General features: G+C 39.6%; 1 protein-coding gene across 1 annotated transcript; it reads left to right on the top strand.

Annotated features, from left to right (window-relative positions):
• The first annotated feature begins 3,197 nt into the window (after positions 1-3,197).
• LOC145677534 (uncharacterized) lies at positions 3,198-14,060 on the top strand. The gene is made up of 4 exons (XM_081748009.1): positions 3,198-3,455; positions 6,733-6,892; positions 8,308-8,426; positions 12,003-14,060. The coding sequence occupies exons 1-4, from the start codon at positions 3,453-3,455 to the stop codon at positions 12,033-12,035; spliced, it is 315 nt and encodes a 104-aa protein (XP_081604135.1). The 5' UTR covers positions 3,198-3,452; the 3' UTR covers positions 12,036-14,060.
• Positions 14,061-18,538: the final 4,478 nt, after the last annotated feature.

Raw genomic sequence — 18,538 nt, 5'->3', positions numbered from 1 at the left:
GTACTGGAAACGGCAGCCCCCTAGTTAAAACTGTCATACTTTTGTACTGGAAGTGATACAAACAAAAATGTTTGCGATACATTCCGACACGAACGTAGCACAAACGATTGCAATAGGTTTTGTTTTGAAATTCCTAGGTGGCGGGCTGCCGTTTCACCCAGCTCTCCACTTTAAAACCCTTATAACTTCGTACCGGAAGTGGTACAAACGAAAATGTTTGCGGTACATTCCGGCACAAACGTAGCACAAACGATTGCCCTAGGTTTTGTTTCGAAATTTTTAGGTGGGGGGCTGCCGTTTCTCCAGCCCCCCACTTTAAAACCCTTATAACTTCGTACCGGAAGTAGTACAAACGAAAATTTTTCCGGAACATTCCGGCACAAACGTAGCACAAACGATTGCAATAGGTTTTTGTTTCGAAATTCCAAGTTTGGAGGCTGCCTTTTCTCCAGCCCCCCCACTTTAAAACCCTTATAACTTCGTACCGGAAGTGGTACAAACGAAAATTTTCCGGTACATTCCGGCACAAACGTAGCACAAACGATTGCCCTAGGTTTTGTTTCGAAATTTTTAGGTGGGGGGGGCTGCTGTTTCCTCAGTCCCCACTTCAAAACCCTTATAACTTCGTACCGGAAGTGGTACAAACGAAAATTTTTGCGGTACATTCCGGCACAAACGTAGCATAAACGATTGGCATAGGTTTCGTTTCGAAATTCCGAGGTGGGGGGGGCTGCCGTTTCCGCAGCCCCCCCTTTAAACCCTTATAACTTCGTATCGGAAATGGTACAAACGAAAATTTTTGCGGTACATTCCGGCACAAACGATTGGCATAGTTTTTGTTTCGAACCCCCACTTTAAAACCCTTATAACTTCGTACAGGAAGTGGTACAAACGAAAATGTTGGCGGTACATTCCGGCACAAACGTAGCACAAACGATTGCCATAGGTTATGTTTCGAAATTTTAGGTGGGGGGGCTGCCGTTTCTCCAGCCCCCCACTTTAAAACCCTTATAACTTCGTACCGGAAGTGGTACAAACGAAAATTTTTCCGGTACATTCCGGCACAAAAGTAGCACAAACGATTGGCATAGGTTTAGTTCTGAAATTTTTAGGTGGGGGGCTGCCGTTTCCTCAGCCCCCACTTCAAAACCCTTATAACTTCGTACCGGAAGTCGTACAAACGAAAATTTTTGCGGTACATTCCGGCACAAACGTAGCACAAACGATTGGCATAGGTTTCGTTTCGAAATTCCTAGGTGGGGGGGCTGCCGTTTCCGCAGCTCCCCCTTTAAGCCCTTATAACTTCGTATCGGAAGTGGTACAAACGAAATTTTTTGCGGTACAATCCGGCACAAACGATTGGCATAGTTTTTGTTTCGAAATTCCAAAAATGGAGGCTTCCGTTTCTCAACCCCCCCCCCACATTAAAACTTTTATAACTTCGAACCGGAAGTGGTACAAACGAAAATTTTTGCGGTACATTCCGGCACAAACGTAGCACAAACGATTGCCATAGGTTTTGTTTCGAAATTCCAAGTTTGGAGGCTGCCGTTTCTCCAGCCCCCCACTTTAAAACCCTTATAACTTCGTACCGGAAGTGGTACAAACGAAAATTTTTCCGGTACATTCCGGCACAAACGTAGCACAAACGATTGGCATAGGTTTAGTTCTGAAATTTTTAGGTGGGGGTGCTGCCGTTTCCTCAGCCCCCACTTCAAAACCCTTATAACTTCGTACCGGAAGTGGTACAAACGAAAATTTTTGCGGTAAATTCCGGCACAAACGTAGCAGAAACAATTGGCATAGTTTTTCTTTCGAAATTCCAAGGTTGGAGGCTTCCGTTTCTCCAGCCCCCTCACTTTAAAACCCTTATAACTTCGTACCGGAAATGGTACAAACGAAAATTTTTCCGGTACATTCCGGCACAAACGTAGCACAAACGATTGGCATAGGTTTAGTTCTGAAATTTTTAGGTGGGGGGGCTGCCGTTTCCTCAGCCCCCACGTCAAAACCCTTATAACTTCGTACCGGAAGTGGTACAAACGAAAATTTTTGCGGTACATTCCGGCACAAACGTAGCACAAACGATTGGCATAGGTTTCGTTTCGGAATTCCTAAGTGGGGGGCTGCCGTTTCCGCAGCCCCCCCTTTAAACCCTTATAACTTCGTATCGGAAGTGGTACAAACGAAAATTTTTGCGGTACATTCCGGCACAAACGATTGGCATAGTTTTTGTTTCGAAATTCCAAGGTTGGAGGCTTCCGTTTCTCCAGCCCCCCCACTTTAAAACTTTTATAACTTCGTACCGGAAGTGGTACAAACGAAAATGTTTCCGGTACATTCCGGCACAAACGTAGCACAAACAATTGGCATAGGTTTAGTTCTGAAATTTTTAGGAGGGGGGCTGCCGTTTCCTCAGCCCCCACTTCAAAACCCTTATAACTTCGTACCGGAAGTGGTACAAACGAAAATTTTTGCGGTACATTCCGGCACAAACGTAGCACAAACGATTGGCATAGGTTTCGTTTCGAAATTCCTAGGTGGGGGGGCTGCCGTTTCCGCAGCTCCCCCTTTAAGCCCTTATAACTTCGTATCGGAAGTGGTACAAACGAAAATTTTTGCGGTACATTCCGGCACAAACGATTGGCAAATTTTTTGTTTCGAAATTCCAAAAATGGAGGCTTCCGTTTCTCCAGCCCCCCCACTTTAAAAGTTTTATAACTTCGAACCGGAAGTGGTACAAACGAAAATTTTTGCGGTACATTCCGGCACAAACGTAGCACAAACGATTGGCATAGGTTTTGTTTTGAAATTTTTAGGTGGGGGGCTGCCGTTTCGCCAGCCCCCCACTTCAAAACCCGTATAACTTGGTACCGGAAGTGGTACAAAAGAAAATTTTTGCGGTACGTTCCGGCACAAACGAAGCACAAACGATTGGCATCCCCATGCCGTAAGAGTCGCTGAAAACCAGTGGGCCACTGGCAGGGAAATGGTCGATTCGTCGCCACAGCGACGTATCGAAGAGTATCGCCAGTGGGCCGCTGGCGGCGGATCTCCGACAAGTCGGATAGAGATATGAAGCAGAGGCATAGTGACGGTGCCACCACGTAACAGCGTGTACTTCGTTGCAGTCCGCGCTTCTTCGATTCGAAGAGGAAGGAACGCGTCAACATCGCCGCGTGCATGCGGAAGGAGGACTTCACTTGTTGTTTACATGCGGGTCTCAAGTGTGGCGGGCAAATGGCAAGATGTGCAAATTATTTTCTGTTTTATTTATAAGGAAGAAGATACATTAGCTACTATACCAAAGTGTTGGATATCTGAACACGAAGGAAAAGAAATTGCAAGATGGCCATCATATGCATGAACAAAACGACGAAGACATATTATATTCCATGAAGAACCAGATGAGGGAACATGGGATACCTACGAAGTGGCAGTAAAATACACTGATGGTAAGATTTTTAAATTTACTTGCTATACTCGCTAGAGCAAATCGAGGAAAATTGTAAACTTTGCGTAGAATAGGGTTTAGAAATGTACTAAATTGTTTGCAACCTACTAGTAAGACACTAAAAAAAGTTATAGCCTCGAAATAAAAATATGCACATACCTCCTGTATATTGTGAATCAAATAAAGGCGAAGGGTGTAGATGTCCGACCCCCATATAGGCTACATAGTAGGCCTACTGGCTTTAGGTTGGGTAAATTTTAAAAAGTTTGGTTTACAAATGATAAAATGAACTCCTTTATGGTGTGAAGATCATTACCGTAACACATTTAGGCCCTTGTACTTCGAAAACTAATAGAATTCGTACTCGTGCATATATGGGGTCAGTTTATTTTACACCCTTGTCAAATAAAAGTGGTCAATGTTCCGTTAAGGGGGTCCAGTGCCTTTGACACCACTTTCTATTGATTTTCGTTTGATTATATAATATAACGTTATATTAGGTTAGGTTAAGTTAGGTCAGGTTAGGTTAGCTTAGCTTAGTTTAAGGGGGTCCAGTGTAGTTCTGGACCCCCTTAACGGAACATGGACCATAAAAGTTAGTTAAAGCTGCTCTAGAACGCAGACCACTTATTATAAACTCATGAAAAGGTTATAATTGTGGTTCGCTTGTCTTACGCAGGAGCGTTGACCAATTGGACCTGTGTCTTTCTATATGCAAGGACTATGAGAGTTCCAAAAAAGGTGCTAAACCAAGTGAAACGTGAGTGAAAGGAGAGGATGGAGAGTGTAATTCCCTCCTGTTGCAGCAACCCTTAAAGGGAAGGGGCATTACTCGAGCAGACGCCTCTACCAAATTTTCACACTTTTATTGCATTTTCCGATTTCTTCTTGCAGAACATGCACTAAATGAGGAGCTAATGCTTAAACCATGAACAAACTTGTGCTAGGTGGCTACTAAAAGTACGAATGCCATCTAACCGAGTCAGTGCAGGAGCGCAGCAGGGCGGCCCGATGGGTACGTCTGCAGGAAGCAGGCGCGTCAGCGGAGGGGGGCATACGCATAAACAAGAATGGAAAAATACATAAAATGTCCCCAATAATTTTCACCTTCAAAAACACTTAAATAATCTAAATAACTCTTACTTTCAAAACGGCTTCCCTGGTTTCCAGGGTAAAAATGGCCCCCTGCGAGGAGAAATTCGTCTGTTTTGAATTTTTACGTCTTTTTCACACTTTGCATAGTTGATTTCACGTTTCAGCACACCAAGGCGCTGCAAAAACTTTATAATATGGTGCTCTTTATCACACAATTGTTGTAATAAAATAGTATGTTTGCATTATATTCATCGCAAATTGACCATTGCTAACACGAACAAAACATTCCCGCCGTTTATTTCCACCTTTTTCGCATTCTTGTATTCTTCCGCTTCAGTAAATAGTTACACTTATAATACGTTCACTCCCATTTAAAATGTATTTCAATATGATATCTAATGGCAGAAATTACTTATATTCACACTCTACTTCGTTTACGAAAAGTGTTTGACATCGTATTTTACCTATAAATTTTGTTTTTGGTAGAGCCGTCTGCTCAAGTGAACCCAGGGAATGTTCTAGATCACTGGTCCGCAACACCGTCACAAAATTGCAGTCCGTGCAGTCTTCGTTGAAACTGCTTAAAGTTACGTTTTGGACCTGTAATTTCTACTGTTTTGTTTCGAGTTTTTTTTTCTTCTTTCTTTCTTCTTGGAACTCTTAATTTTGAATTTCAACATAATGGTGAGTTGCCACAATGTTGTATCTTCATTAATAACCGATACATTTTTAAAAAATACGTTAGCGCCATTTCCTTAACTTATGTCCGGAGACAGGTAATATCCTCGGATCGTTCTGTAAGAATTCTAGCTTGAAAACAGTTAAAATTAGGTTCGTTTGCTTTAGTAATCGTAAAATACAGTTTCTTATAATGCGAAAAATGGGATTTATGCCCTTGTACTTAAAAATGCAAAGACTTACAAAATAAAGGTGATGGTAAACGCTGACACTAAGCTGCAAACTTAACGTTCAAAAAATTATATCTTATTTGTTAATAAAGGTACAACATAATGGCAACTCACACGTTATGTGGAGGGTGCAAATTAAGATTTCCAAGTAAAAAAAAAACTCAAAACAAAACAGTAAAAATTACAGGTCCAAAAGGTCCCCTTGAAACTCTCAGAGCCCTGGTAAAACTTTAGAAGAACTCCTCTAGTTCTACCATGAAGAAAATGCATGAAATACCATATTTTCAAAATGTAGGCTCCTTCCCACTACCATCAGGTTTAAAAATTAGGGTTCAGTTTACCAGACGGTCTACTAAATAGAAAATTTGGTACAACTTTAATTAACTTGCATATGTACACAGATAGGGACTCATTCGGACACGAGTGCAGATTTTGTTTAGCCATGATAATGTTATCAGACAAGAATGATTTTTATATTACTGGATTGGCCCTGAAAAGTGCAATTCACAGCAGTCAATACCGGACAGCAATTGTTCGGAATACAGACATGCGTATCGGGCTAATAATATATATATATATATATATATATATATATATATATATATATATATATATATATATATATATATATATATATATATATATATATATTTCGTCAGCAGGCAACAGTGTCCAAATGATGGATATTAGTTTTCAACATACGTTGTGTATACATCAGTGGATGTATTGTAAAGTGGGTTTCCTCGTAGTCTGATACTTAGCGCGATTGCCATCAGTGCGCGTGGTCGCGAGTTGGATTCCCGCTGGGAGCTCACCGTGAATGGAGTGGTTCGAAACCCACTTTAAACTGTAGGTTCACGTCTTATATGGCTCTCGCTGCGAAAAAGGGGCGAAATTTTTAGCGTTGCACTTGCGTAGCTGATTCCACTATAAGAAGTACACATTCCTCAAATACGAAACTTCATTAATATTTTTATTCCAGATTTTTGCAAGTAAAAAGTCATTATTTGCATATCTCGTTTATAGAGTTCAAACTTTTTTTTTTTTTTTTTTTTTTGCGGCTGCACAGTCTATTTAGTTATTAAGGATTTGGAATTGATACATTAAGTCCTCAATGAGTCTTCCTTGTTCTAGGATTAAAAAAATTAATGTGTTTCTCGGCTATTTGCTGAGTTAAATTTGTGTTTATAACCTTTCTCTAACATAAGTCAGAAAGTTGATCTGTACCTTACCAGTTTGAATACTTCACAAAAACGTTGTTCGCTTGTGTTTCAGATTCGGTTGTTGACCGCTGTGGGTGGAGAAAATGTGGAACAGTGTGCAAGAAATGCTCTGAGGAAATTGATGACAGACGAAGCAGCTCTGAGAGTTAACATAACTGGCAGTAACGCCAAGTTTTCCTTTGGAAAATCTTTGTTGGCTGAAATTTTTCGAGGTAAGCAAAAAAAAAAAGTCTTAAACCATTGTCACATTTTAGTATTAATTACGTCTAGTGTCTGTTAGCAGGTCCTACTGTTGATGGAAGGTAACAAAGAGATTTTTAACTAGCTTCTGCTCTGTCGTATCACAGGAGGGGGGGGGGGTGAAACTCCCTGTAGAGGGGTAAAACTATAGAAAAACGAGCATTTTTATTAAAAACTACTTTAATGGATTGTCCTCTGTTATAAGAGCCTTATAAATGTGCAAATATAAATTGAAGATTCCGGGATATTGGTTGGGAAGGGGGGGGGTATCGGACAAGACGAAGGCAGAAAATGAAAGGGAGTTGCTCGAACAATGGATTTTGATGAATCTGAATGACACTTTCAAAGGTTTATCGCGAGGTCTACTTTTCGAATAACCTTAATACTAGTAATAGTAACTCGTGTAACGGAATGAGCTTAGAAGCCTACTTCAGTGCCAGCTGTTAGCAACTATAAGGTCAACACTGCGTGTCACTGTTTGATGGCAAGCGAGCGTACCCATGATAGTGTTTACAGTCGGGGGAAAATGGGAATTCTCTGAATATACAAGAAAGTTCGGGAGAATGGTTTATTACTGGTTTAGGCTATGAAAAATTACTTTTTGATGTTGAATGAAGAGTTCGTGGTTGGCAATATATAAATTATTTCCAGAAAAGGTGCATTGTATTTCCTAACACAATACCTGTAGATTGGTACCAATTCTCTTTCTTGTACGTTGTGTTTCGGATACCCTTTATTAGAATACATGGATGAAAGTTTGTAATTGTTTGTGTGTTTTCACATAAGACATAAAATAACTACTATAAAGGTTCTTCGAACAGTAGACCTCATGATAAACCTCTTATGACATAAAAAAATCCATTTAAATCGTTTTTAATATTTTTTCTTTTTTCCGCATGTTCGCCCCATAGTTTTTTCTTTTTTTATCCCCTTCTCCTTGTCCGATTTTCTTCTCCAACGAACTTGTACCTAACATAGTTGTGTGAGCATTGATGAAAATATCCTGCAGTATTTTCGAGATTTTACTTTAGCTTTAGTTCCCTTTCAGGGACATTTTCGAGGAGAAAAATAGTAATTGGTTTCTCGAGTTCAAGAAGTACAGCATGGGTAAAAGCATTAAAAGAGCTTTGAAATATGCTTCATCTACCTATTGTACTTATATTAAATCTCTCCTTGATAGTCATCGGTAAGTTCTTTGGACCACTTTTAGCCAATTGCATTTCTGGTGTTATTTTGTCTGAAAAGCTCACTGGAAAGAGAACGAAAATAAAAATGAATACTAGAAAGTGATTATCTTTTACTGTTAGTTAGTCAATACTAATATTTTACAGTGTGCCATTTTTGCTCCACTTTTGTACTTCTAAATCAAATTCTCTGCATTTTCCAGATGTTGTCGCCGCAAACTTCCCAGTATATAATGTCACAACACACCGAATTATACACATTACCCAAAGGTGGTTAAAAGGTGCGGTGGACAGGAACGGAGGAAGGGAAAGAAGACGTCAGGTATACTTAAGCAGTATATTTTCTAACTCTTTAGGCTGTAAAACATGCATAGCTCAGAGCAGTAAAATTAGTTACTGGCCTAGTATTTTTAAAACTAGTAACATTTGTCTTATTTTATTCACCGTTTGACTCTAAGCTTAGAGTTCTTGTTCACGCTGCATTACATTTAAGCTCTCTGTTCAAATGTTTGTATATAGGAAAAGAGTACTTACGAATATACACACGAAGATATTGGAGCAAGCTTTCGGTATAAGAAACTAGAATCATGCAGACGAAACCCCTTAGGACGTAGAGCCTCAGTTGAGAAGTTCCTTGTACTCTCACCGGGAATGGAACACATGTCGCTCGATTAGCAGTCGGTCACTTTACCGACTAGATTACATGTTAGCCCAAGGTCAGAAAACAGAGATTATAAGTTGCTTTATTATTATTTTTTTTTAAATAAAGAAGCTTTTTTGGGGAAGAATTTAAATGTTGGTAACTTAATTTTTTCCTTTGCAAATTTACTGGCTTATAATGTCAATCTTTTTTTTTTTTCAAAAACTGCCCTATTCAAAGAAAAAAAACAGCTTTTGGCACAAGGCCGCAAAGGATAGGTAGATTTCTTTCTAGCATGTATTTTATTGATGCGCGACCTAATGCACGGACTTCTCTTGATAGATTGAAATATACAAATACTGAGAAAATATCTTCTTCCCTCGCGTCACAGTTTCCCGAGTGGAGAAACCTCGGTGGTCTTATGGTTAGACGCGTTCGGTTGCTGTCCCCTGGCTGTGGGGCTCGTGGGTTCGATTCTCGCCTTGGGCTTGGGTGTTGCCTAGTGTCGTGGTTGTTCTTGTGGAATGTATTAAGCGGAAATCAGTAATCGGTAATCACAAATCAGTATATGTGGTATGAGTGTGTAAGAAAGGTCGGCGTGAATATTAAAAAAAAAAAAAAGTGGTCTAAGGCATAGGTTGAGTAATGCAAGGGTCACTAGTTCGATCCTTGTTCACGGGAAGATTGCTTTTTCTTTTTTTTTATTTTGCTTCTTTGAACGGCCGCCACTTTGAAATTTTCTAACGGTTCGTTCTGATTTTCACACACATCTAGTATATTGTTAACCACGACATTTTGTTCAAATATGGTGCAGATCGGTTCATAATTGTAAAAATTACGAATTTTTCGAAAGTTCAAATGGCCGCCGTTTTCAAATGTTTCATCCGATCATTGTGGCTAACAAACTCATTAATACGACCAATTTTGGTTTCAATCCGTGAAAAATTACGGCAGCTAGAGCATTTACAATAAACGTTATATATATTTATATACATTTGAACTAAGGGTGGTTTTAGTGTCAGGGAGTCATGATCGGCAAAATATATAGAAATTTTCCGGAAGTGCCGACATGAGAGTCTCTGCAATAGGCAATTTATAAGAAACTACCTAAAAATCAGGGAAGGCGAGGGGGGTATAAAAAAACTTTCCCTAGTACAAACTAAGAAATTCTTCAAATATCTTTGTTCATGTGTCTCAGACTTTCTAGAACATGCTTAAGGAAGCTCATGTGCACAATTTCTGCTAGTGTAGTAAGAAAAGCTTTCTTTTCATCTTCCTGAAAAGTTTCGTTTTGGGGCAATGGTTATTACTATTATTATTATTATTTTAATGCTACGTCCCGGACAGTGGCGTAGGGAAGGGGGGGCCCGGAGGGGCCGGGCCCCCCCCCCAAAGAGGTCCGACAATGTACTTTGGTACTTTGATGTTTGTAATTTTTTATATATTTTTATGTTTATATATTTTTTTGTTTGTAATTTTTCTATATGTACTTATAACAGCACTTGGGCCCCCCCCAAACACACATCCTGGCTACGCTACTGGTCCCGGAGGAAGGAGTTACATAAAGGATTAAAATATTATGATGATGATTTGATGCTGATACCGAAAGGTAGCTACATTTTCTTTGCGAGCATATTCATAAAAGCTATTTCCCCTATTTGATTTACCAATTTGCCTTTAGACACCTTTCGTTTTTCTGTATGTACATATATGCAATTTTAGAAACAGTTTAAAATTTTCCTGTGGTAATAATTGTCCAGCAGTTAGTAAGCGCAGACAACAAAGAAGTATGTATTAAATGAGTCAACGAGACAGATGCACGGGTTTGTATCCTTTTTTCACAGAATACCTTCTAAATTTTCAATACCGTAGGGATAGTCTGAATTCTGGTTAGCCCTCTAGTTCAATGTATTGTTCGTGTTCGTGACCAATCATGCAGGATGTAGAAGAAAGATAGATTAACTCTGTATCTGTCATCACTATTTATATGTACTGGGATATTTTCCTAAGAATAACATAATTTTAATATAATTTTAATTCGGTGTATAATAATAAATCACAGCCATATTCGTTCCACTACTGGATGAGGCCTCTCCCCAGAGGGAGGAATTAGTTTACTGCTCCCACGCTGACCAGACGGGTTGGGAGAGAAGAGCCGAAGCTTTCACTGTGATCGTCACTATCTTCATTCATAGCAGCTCCCCAATTGCGTTACGATGCTGAGTGGGCACCGTTCCAGACCCACGCCTTGGAAACCATCGCAGCGCCTGGGATCGAACCCTGGAACCCTAAGTCCGTAGTCAGCGACGCTAACCACTAGACCACCGGGACGGTCTCTCTCTCTTTCTGAGAGAAAAAGAGAGATTCTCACCATTCGGTTTATTTGATAATATATTTTTAGTAGTTTTACTGCTTAAGCACCAGGTTGTAATTGAAAACTAAAAATGTACTGTTTCATGAGAAAATGGCTTCTAATCTTGCTAAATATTTAAGTTTCTCAGAGCTTTACTTAGTTTCACCAAATCAGTGTTGAAACACTATCTTTACAATTTTTTTCTTAATACTACATTCTTAATCATTGCAGAGGAAAAATAGCCTTTTCTGAAGTTCCCATGCACGATAGAACTGTACAAACCTCAGTCGTGTTCTTAAAGGTTGTAAAGCAATTTCAGAAATGTCCAACAAACATTTAATAATACTATTTTAGCCCTAACTACTTTCCAACACTTAAAATTGTAACAATACATTTCTGATACAAAAATGACAATTTGATTGCGAAAATAAGACAAGTAAATTCAGCATTGTTAATAAAATTAACTTTTGCAGCAACTCCAGTAAAATCTTATGATTTAGCACCAGTGACACCATGATTTGAAAGGGCCCATGGTGTAACAAATGAAGGCACTTACCAATTTGCCAACCCTTTTTAACATTATTTTTCATTTCTTCGTGATTGAGATTTTACAAGTGTTAGTTTTTATCCCGATGTGGTCTCCCATCTTTCCGTATACGTATACGTCCATGTAACGGCATTCTATCCTATTTGTTTTAGAGTCTGCAGCATTTGCTGCCAGTGCTGGCTTAAGTGTGGGTTTCAGACTTGTTTGGATCAACTTTTATTCCCTTAGATGATTTAAAGAAAAAGTTCTAATACACAGAAATTACAAATAACTGGTCTTGCACGAAATTTGTTGCTAAACTATCCTTAATGAAATCTAGAGTTAATGTGTAATAGAAGCATTTATATTTCTTTTACAGAAAAAAAAACTCCTATTGAGTACAGATGCCTAAAAGTCACCACCGTGTTTTATCTTCAACTGCATACAAAAGAATAAAGAAAGAGGTCAACCGACAGTTTGAAGATATAGTGGCAAATGTTGAACTCTCTAGGAATAATGAATCAGACAGTACCATTGTTTGTGACAAAGATGATTTTCATTCCGTACAAGAAAACAACACATGTACACCAGCACGTGAAGTCAGTGTTAGTGACATCGTGAAGTCGTCTTATTTTGGCATATTTAAAGTAAGAGAGCTTTCAAAACTTTCAGTGTTTCAGGTTGAGAATAATGTAAAGAAATGTGTTCTTTTGCCTACAGACTGCAACAGCTTTGTATGCATTCCAATGTGTCATGAAATGTAAATGTAAAGGTATTATTGACAATTGAACTTTAAGGTGTTGTCATCATTGCGTAACGCACACAAAAATAGCTTAATTCTACTGAAATACTATAGTGGATGGATGTACTTTGCTCACAATATGTACAGATTTACGTGTCTAGAATGCGCATTTTTTTTTCTAAGATAGCGAGATGCGTGCTATATACAGAGTGATTCGAACAGCGTTGTCCTAACGCGTTTTTTTTCTACATTCCATATGTTTAACATGCAGATTTCGACATGTTTCACTACAGATGACATGTACCATTGGTTTAGATCTGCTTTTGTCTCGACGTTTGCCTAAAATTATGTTTAATTCCGGTTAATACTAAATCTTAATATTATTCAATTTCGTGTGGGGTTATTTCTCTTTCTCGCGTTCATACACTACTCTGAACATCGTTTTTAACATTTGGACTATAGTTTTGAATTTTGGCATTACACAGGAAATTACAAAAAGCATTATACGTTCTTAAAACAAATGGAAAGCACTGGCATTTTAAACAATGCTACGCGATATATATTCAAGATACAGTTTGTTTTTCCGACTTTACCGTAGCACAGCCAGATAGGCATATGCATGCATATGCACGTTCTACACCCGTAAATCTTGTATTATTTTTTCAGTCGTAAAGGGTCCTGCCCTTTTCTTATGGAAAATGGATCTCGGTCAATTTATTATTTCTAACTGTGCCACTGTTCCCACCCACCTGGAAAACCGGGTAAAGTCAGGGAATTCACCTTATTCGTGAAAAGTCCTGGAAAAGTCAGGGAATTCCATGAAAATCTGACAAAACCTGAAAAAGTCAGGGAATTTCAATATGAGTTTATAACTTTCAAATCTAATTTTTAACGTTTTATAATGCTAAGCAGGAATTCCTTCTGGTTCATCGCAAGACGAGCCAGTAGTTTAACATTTTTTTAAATGATGTTACGGCGTTTAAACGACGAATATAAATGTACATGCATAGTATACCTCTGGTCCGAAGAAATAAAGTTGCTTTTTTACATTATCTGTAACCCTGGAAATTTATAAATTGTGTCCTGGAAAACCTGCAAAAGTCAGGAAATTCGTGCTTGCCAAATCAGTGAAAACCCTGTATGCACAAACGAAAGGTCTTGATGTGTAGATAAAAAGTCTCTATGGGCACAAATCTCAAACAATTATATTTCTCGAGTTATGTGGGTTTAAAGTCACACGATGTCATGAAAACCACGTGATACATTATTCGTCAAAAAACTACTTCGGAGGATACAAAGCCAGTTAGTCAATGACATCAAAGCTAGCAGAAACTCATAATGGCATTGGCTAACTGGCTTTCGGTCCCCTCGAAACAGCATTTTCGCGAATAATGCATCACGCGGATTGTCGAAGTAGCTTGTAGTTCACGATGCGATCACAGACGTTGCGCAGTCCCTCGTCTGTGGCCGTATTGTGAACTACAGCACTTAGACAAGGTCAGTCCACTCATGGGCACATTACAGTTTTATTTCACGCTGTTTTTATGACATCACGTAACTGTAACCCCATATAACTCGAGAAATATAATATTTAGAAATTCGTGCCCATGGAGTCTTTTTATCTACACTTCAAGGCCTTTCGTTTGCGCATAGTTAGAAATAATTTGACCGAGAGCCATTTTCCATAAGAAAAGGGCGGGATCCTTAAAATTATATTTTTCTTGTGATATAGCTTGAAAATATTGACCATTTGCACTTTTCTTTAGATTTCCTCTTGTTTTGTGTTTATAAATAAGCGTTTGTTTGAATAAAGTGAGATTTTAGTTGTAATTACTTTCTTTGGTTCTTTCCAGATTTTATGCCTTCGTATATTTACTTTAAAATTCATTATTAACTTCTGTAACACTCGTAGTGATGCACAATCAATGCATTATTTTCTAATAAGGCTAGTTCAATTTGCCACACAAATGGAGGCTAGAACTCGTGGTTCGTAAGTGCAGGATCTCTCATAATTTATATTCACAGTTTGTGCACTTTAGTCTCTACAGTCAAACATTCCAGCAGGTAATAGCTTACCAACATGTATATCTTAAATCTAAAGTCGAATGATGTGTGTCACGATTGAAAAGGGTTTATTTTTTAACTCTGCTTGGCAACACATGTATTAATTCCTATCTCCTTGATGTATTTTTTACACTTATTTGTTGCTTCAACCAAGATCAGTTCAAGAAGTTTAACTGTTGAAACTTTGCATTCAAATATAAGAGAGCAGAAGTAAAAAAAAAAATAAAAAATAAAAAATAAAAAAATAAATAAAAAAATGAAACATCAGACAATAAAAGCAAAATATAACCTTGTGGAATTCATCATGTCTGACAATTTTAGCATTCTCGGTTGACATTTTTATCGACAGCGACGAATTATATTTTAGAGTAAAAAATACATTCGGGAGATAGAAAGATGCAGGAGCGACGGAGGAACGCCTATATAGGTTCATTTTTGTCTTTATTGGATCTTTTTAATTGGTGTCCAACAATTCCCCAATATCCTGAATAGTATAAATAATAATTGAATTATATTTTGCTTCAAATTATGTGAAATTCTTTGTTTATCGTTAATAATTGTCAAAACTCCTTCGTCAGTTTGTTGTCCACGTCCTCGTCCCACTTGCCATTTGTCCGCCTCCTTAATTTTCCACCAATTAGCAGATCCTTTTTCTGCCAACATGGAACACCGTATTTAGTAGCCCAAAAATTGCCTGATGTGATTGAGTTATTGTAACCATAGCTTAGAATAAAAAGAAGTAATTGCTTGTTCTTGAAGTAGTGGGTATTCAAATGCACTTTCTCCCATTTTTATTCATAGAGATTTTGACTCAAAATCTGCAGAAACGGAATAAAGCAATTGATATTCCTGCAGATTTTGAGCCAAGGCTGTGAAACCTCTATAAATAAAAATGAGAGAAAGTGCATTTGAATACCCATTACTTCAAGAACAAGCAATTACTTCTTTTTATTCTAAGCTATGGTTACAATAATTCAATCACATCAGGCAATTTTTGGGCTACTAAATACGGTGTTCCATGTTGGCAGAAAAAGGATCTGCTAATTGGTGGAACACAGACGTTTCGTCGCGGCGGGACCGCTGATTTCTGTCACTGATGGGCCACCCAACAGTAAAATTGGAAAAACGGAAACCGGGCCGCCCGCGAGCGTCGCCACTGACCCACCAATTTCTAGCGACGCGTCGCTGGTGGGCCATCCAACTGCAACATAACAAAAATATATAAGCGGGCCGCTGGCGATTATCGCGGCGGGACCACCGATTTCTGTCGCTGGTGGGCCACCCACCAGTAAAATTGGAAAAACGGCCACTGGGTCGTACGCGAGCGTCGCTTCCGGGCCACCACTTCTTAGCGACGTGTCGCAGGCAGCCCATCAGTGGCCCACCGGCGTTTACGGCATGGGGATAGGTTTTGTTTTGAAATTTTTTGGTGGGGGGCTGCCGTTTCCCCAGACCCCCACTTCAAAACCCTTATAACTTCGTACCGGAAGTGGTACAAACAAAAAATTTTGCGGAACATTCGGCACAAACGTAGCACAAACGATTGGCATAGGCTTAGTTTTGAAATTCCTAGGTGGCGGGCTGACGTTTCTCCAGCTCTCCACTTCAAAACTCTTATAACTTCGTACCGGAAGTAGTACAAACGAAAATTTTTCCGGTACATTCCGGCACAAACGTAGCACAAACGATTGCCATAGGTTTTGTTTCGAAATTCCAAGTTTGGAGGCTGCCGTTTCTCCAGCCCCCCACTTTAAAACTCTTATAACTTCGTACCGGAAGTGGTACAAACGAAAATTTTTGCGGTAAATTCCGGCACAAACGTAGCACAAACGATTGGCATAGGTTTAGTTTTGAAATTTTTAGGTGGGGGGCTGCCGTTTCCTCAGCCCCCAACTTCAAAACCCTTATAACTTCGTACCGGAAGTGGTGCAAACGAAATTTTTTCCGGTACATTCCGGCACAAACGTAGCACAAACGATTGGCATAGGTTTTGTTTTGAAATTTTTAGGTGGGGGGGCTGTCGTTTCCTCAGCTCCCCACTTCAAAACCCTTATAACTTCGTACCGGAAGTGGTACAAACGAAATTTTTTCCGGTACATTCCGGCACAAACGTAGCTCAAACGATTGGCATAGGTTTTTTTTTGAAATTCCTAGGTGTGGGGCTGCCGTTTCCAGTCGTCAAATGGCCACTTTTCGACGGCGGCAAGAAGTCGGATGCCGCGTGTGGGAGAATCGGGAAACCGACATCGAAAAGAGGTCTTTTCCAGCTGTCGGCAAACAGCCGGAAAGGTGCATAAAATGCGCCAGCGCCGCCGTCGAATAGTTGCCTTGCCGAGCAGTCGGCAAACAGCCGGAAATGAGCATGAAATGCGGCGGCGCTGCCGTCGGAAAGTTGCTTTGCCGAGCAGTCGGCAAACAGCCGGTAATGAGCATTAAACGCGCCGGCGCCGCCGTCGAAACGTTGCCTTGCCGAGCAGTCGGCAAACAGCCGGAAATGAGCATTAAATGCGCCGGCGCCGCCGTCGGAAAGTTGCCTTGCCGAGCAGTCGGCTAACAGCCGTAAAGATGCAGTAAATGCGCCGCCGTCGAAAAGAGGCCGGCATAAGGAGTCGGCAGAGGGTAGGAAAGAGGTCTTTCCGACTGTTTTGCTGACTCTGGCGGTCGGCAACAGTCGGCAAAGACTCGGCAAAGGGCATTTTTTTTTACGATTTTCGACCGCTTGCCGCCTCAGCGAAAGGTCGGTAATTTTGATCAAGTAGATCGTCGTGTCGCCGCGGACGGGTGCCGGCTGCCTATCGCGGCATCCTGATGGGGGATAGCCTCCTGAATACGCCACTGAAGACAATTCTGTCCCCTGATTCTTCACAGCATTGTTTTTCAACTTCATGCATATTTTGAACATCGCGTACCTACACACACACACACACACACACACACACACATATATATATATATATATATATATATATATATATATATATATATATATATATACAGTGTTCGAAGTGGAAAAAAAGCAGAGGCGGTATGTTTCATTATGATTTTGACTCAACATACCGGCTATTTAAATATTGTCTTGATCACTGAAAAACCAGAGACGGTATGTCCTCATTACTGAAAAACCACAGGCGGTATGGCATACCACCGCATACCGTCTCACTTCGACCACAGTAACGGTCTTACCCGTCTCCCCGAAAGTTGAAGATGTTTGTGAACAATACCAAATGCAACAACCCTTTACGTTACCCAGCCTACGCTTGGGGATACGAAATCAACAATTATTGTTTTTAAAGGTAAATCGTAGATACTGTGATTTAAACTAACAAATACCACAAAAACATAAATAATTATATACTATATACGAAATATAAATTTTAATATTGGTAGAACCGTCTACTAAAGTGAACATCAACCCGTTTACAAATATGTGGTTGTATATAATATCGATAAATAACGTGCGATTTGTATGAGAGATAGGGCTATTGTTCCTATTAACAGTAAGTGAGGATTATTTAATGCAGTAATTGCCTTCATTAGCAATTTTTAACGTAGACAAAGTAGGTCTACTCTCTCCACAACCAGAAAAAAAAGTTGCCTTGCCAAGGTGTCACAGAACACTTGTAGGTTACATAATTTTGGTAAAACTTCCAAAAACTCATAAACACCCAGTTCAATAAATAAGCAAACTTAACGAGATCGAGATCGTTCCCGATCACCGACTCACATTAAGAAGCTCAAATATACTGAGGCTCTCCTCAGTCCACCCAAACCTAAACCGCCACAACCATCAGTAGCTGCTTCTACCTCATCCACTGAGGAACCTATAATCATCGATCGACCATCTACTTCTATTTTTACCATCCTCTTCAGTAATATCAAACCCGAGTATTTCAATGTCAAGCAAATGTACCTTCAACTCATGCGCTACTGTACACGCCTCGATCTTCAACAGCTTATCAAAACCCAAAATGGCATTTTACTTAAAACAACTAATTCTGGATTATATGAACATCTAATTTACAAGGTCGGACCAGCTATGTTTGGAACCAATGCTAAGATTACTCTTCTAACAACACCCAATCAGAAAACACCACCGCCACCACGTCGGA

Source organism: Thermobia domestica, unplaced genomic scaffold, assembly GCF_964235325.1.
Source record: "Thermobia domestica unplaced genomic scaffold, izTheDome1.hap1.1 HAP1_SCAFFOLD_1011, whole genome shotgun sequence".
NCBI classification, from domain to species: Eukaryota; Metazoa; Arthropoda; class Insecta; order Zygentoma; family Lepismatidae; genus Thermobia; species Thermobia domestica.
The sequence above is the reverse complement of the archived record's forward strand: the minus strand, read 5'-3'. Positions and strand labels throughout refer to the sequence as shown.

Excerpts from the sequence above, each read along its gene's own strand:
- LOC145677534 (XM_081748009.1), top strand. Across the intron at positions 6,893-8,307 it reads GTTGGCTGAAATTTTTCGAG|ATGTTGTCGCCGCAAACTTC; the intron begins GTAAGCAAAAAA and ends TGCATTTTCCAG. Across the intron at positions 8,427-12,002 it reads GAAGGGAAAGAAGACGTCAG|AAAAAAAAACTCCTATTGAG; the intron begins GTATACTTAAGC and ends TTTCTTTTACAG.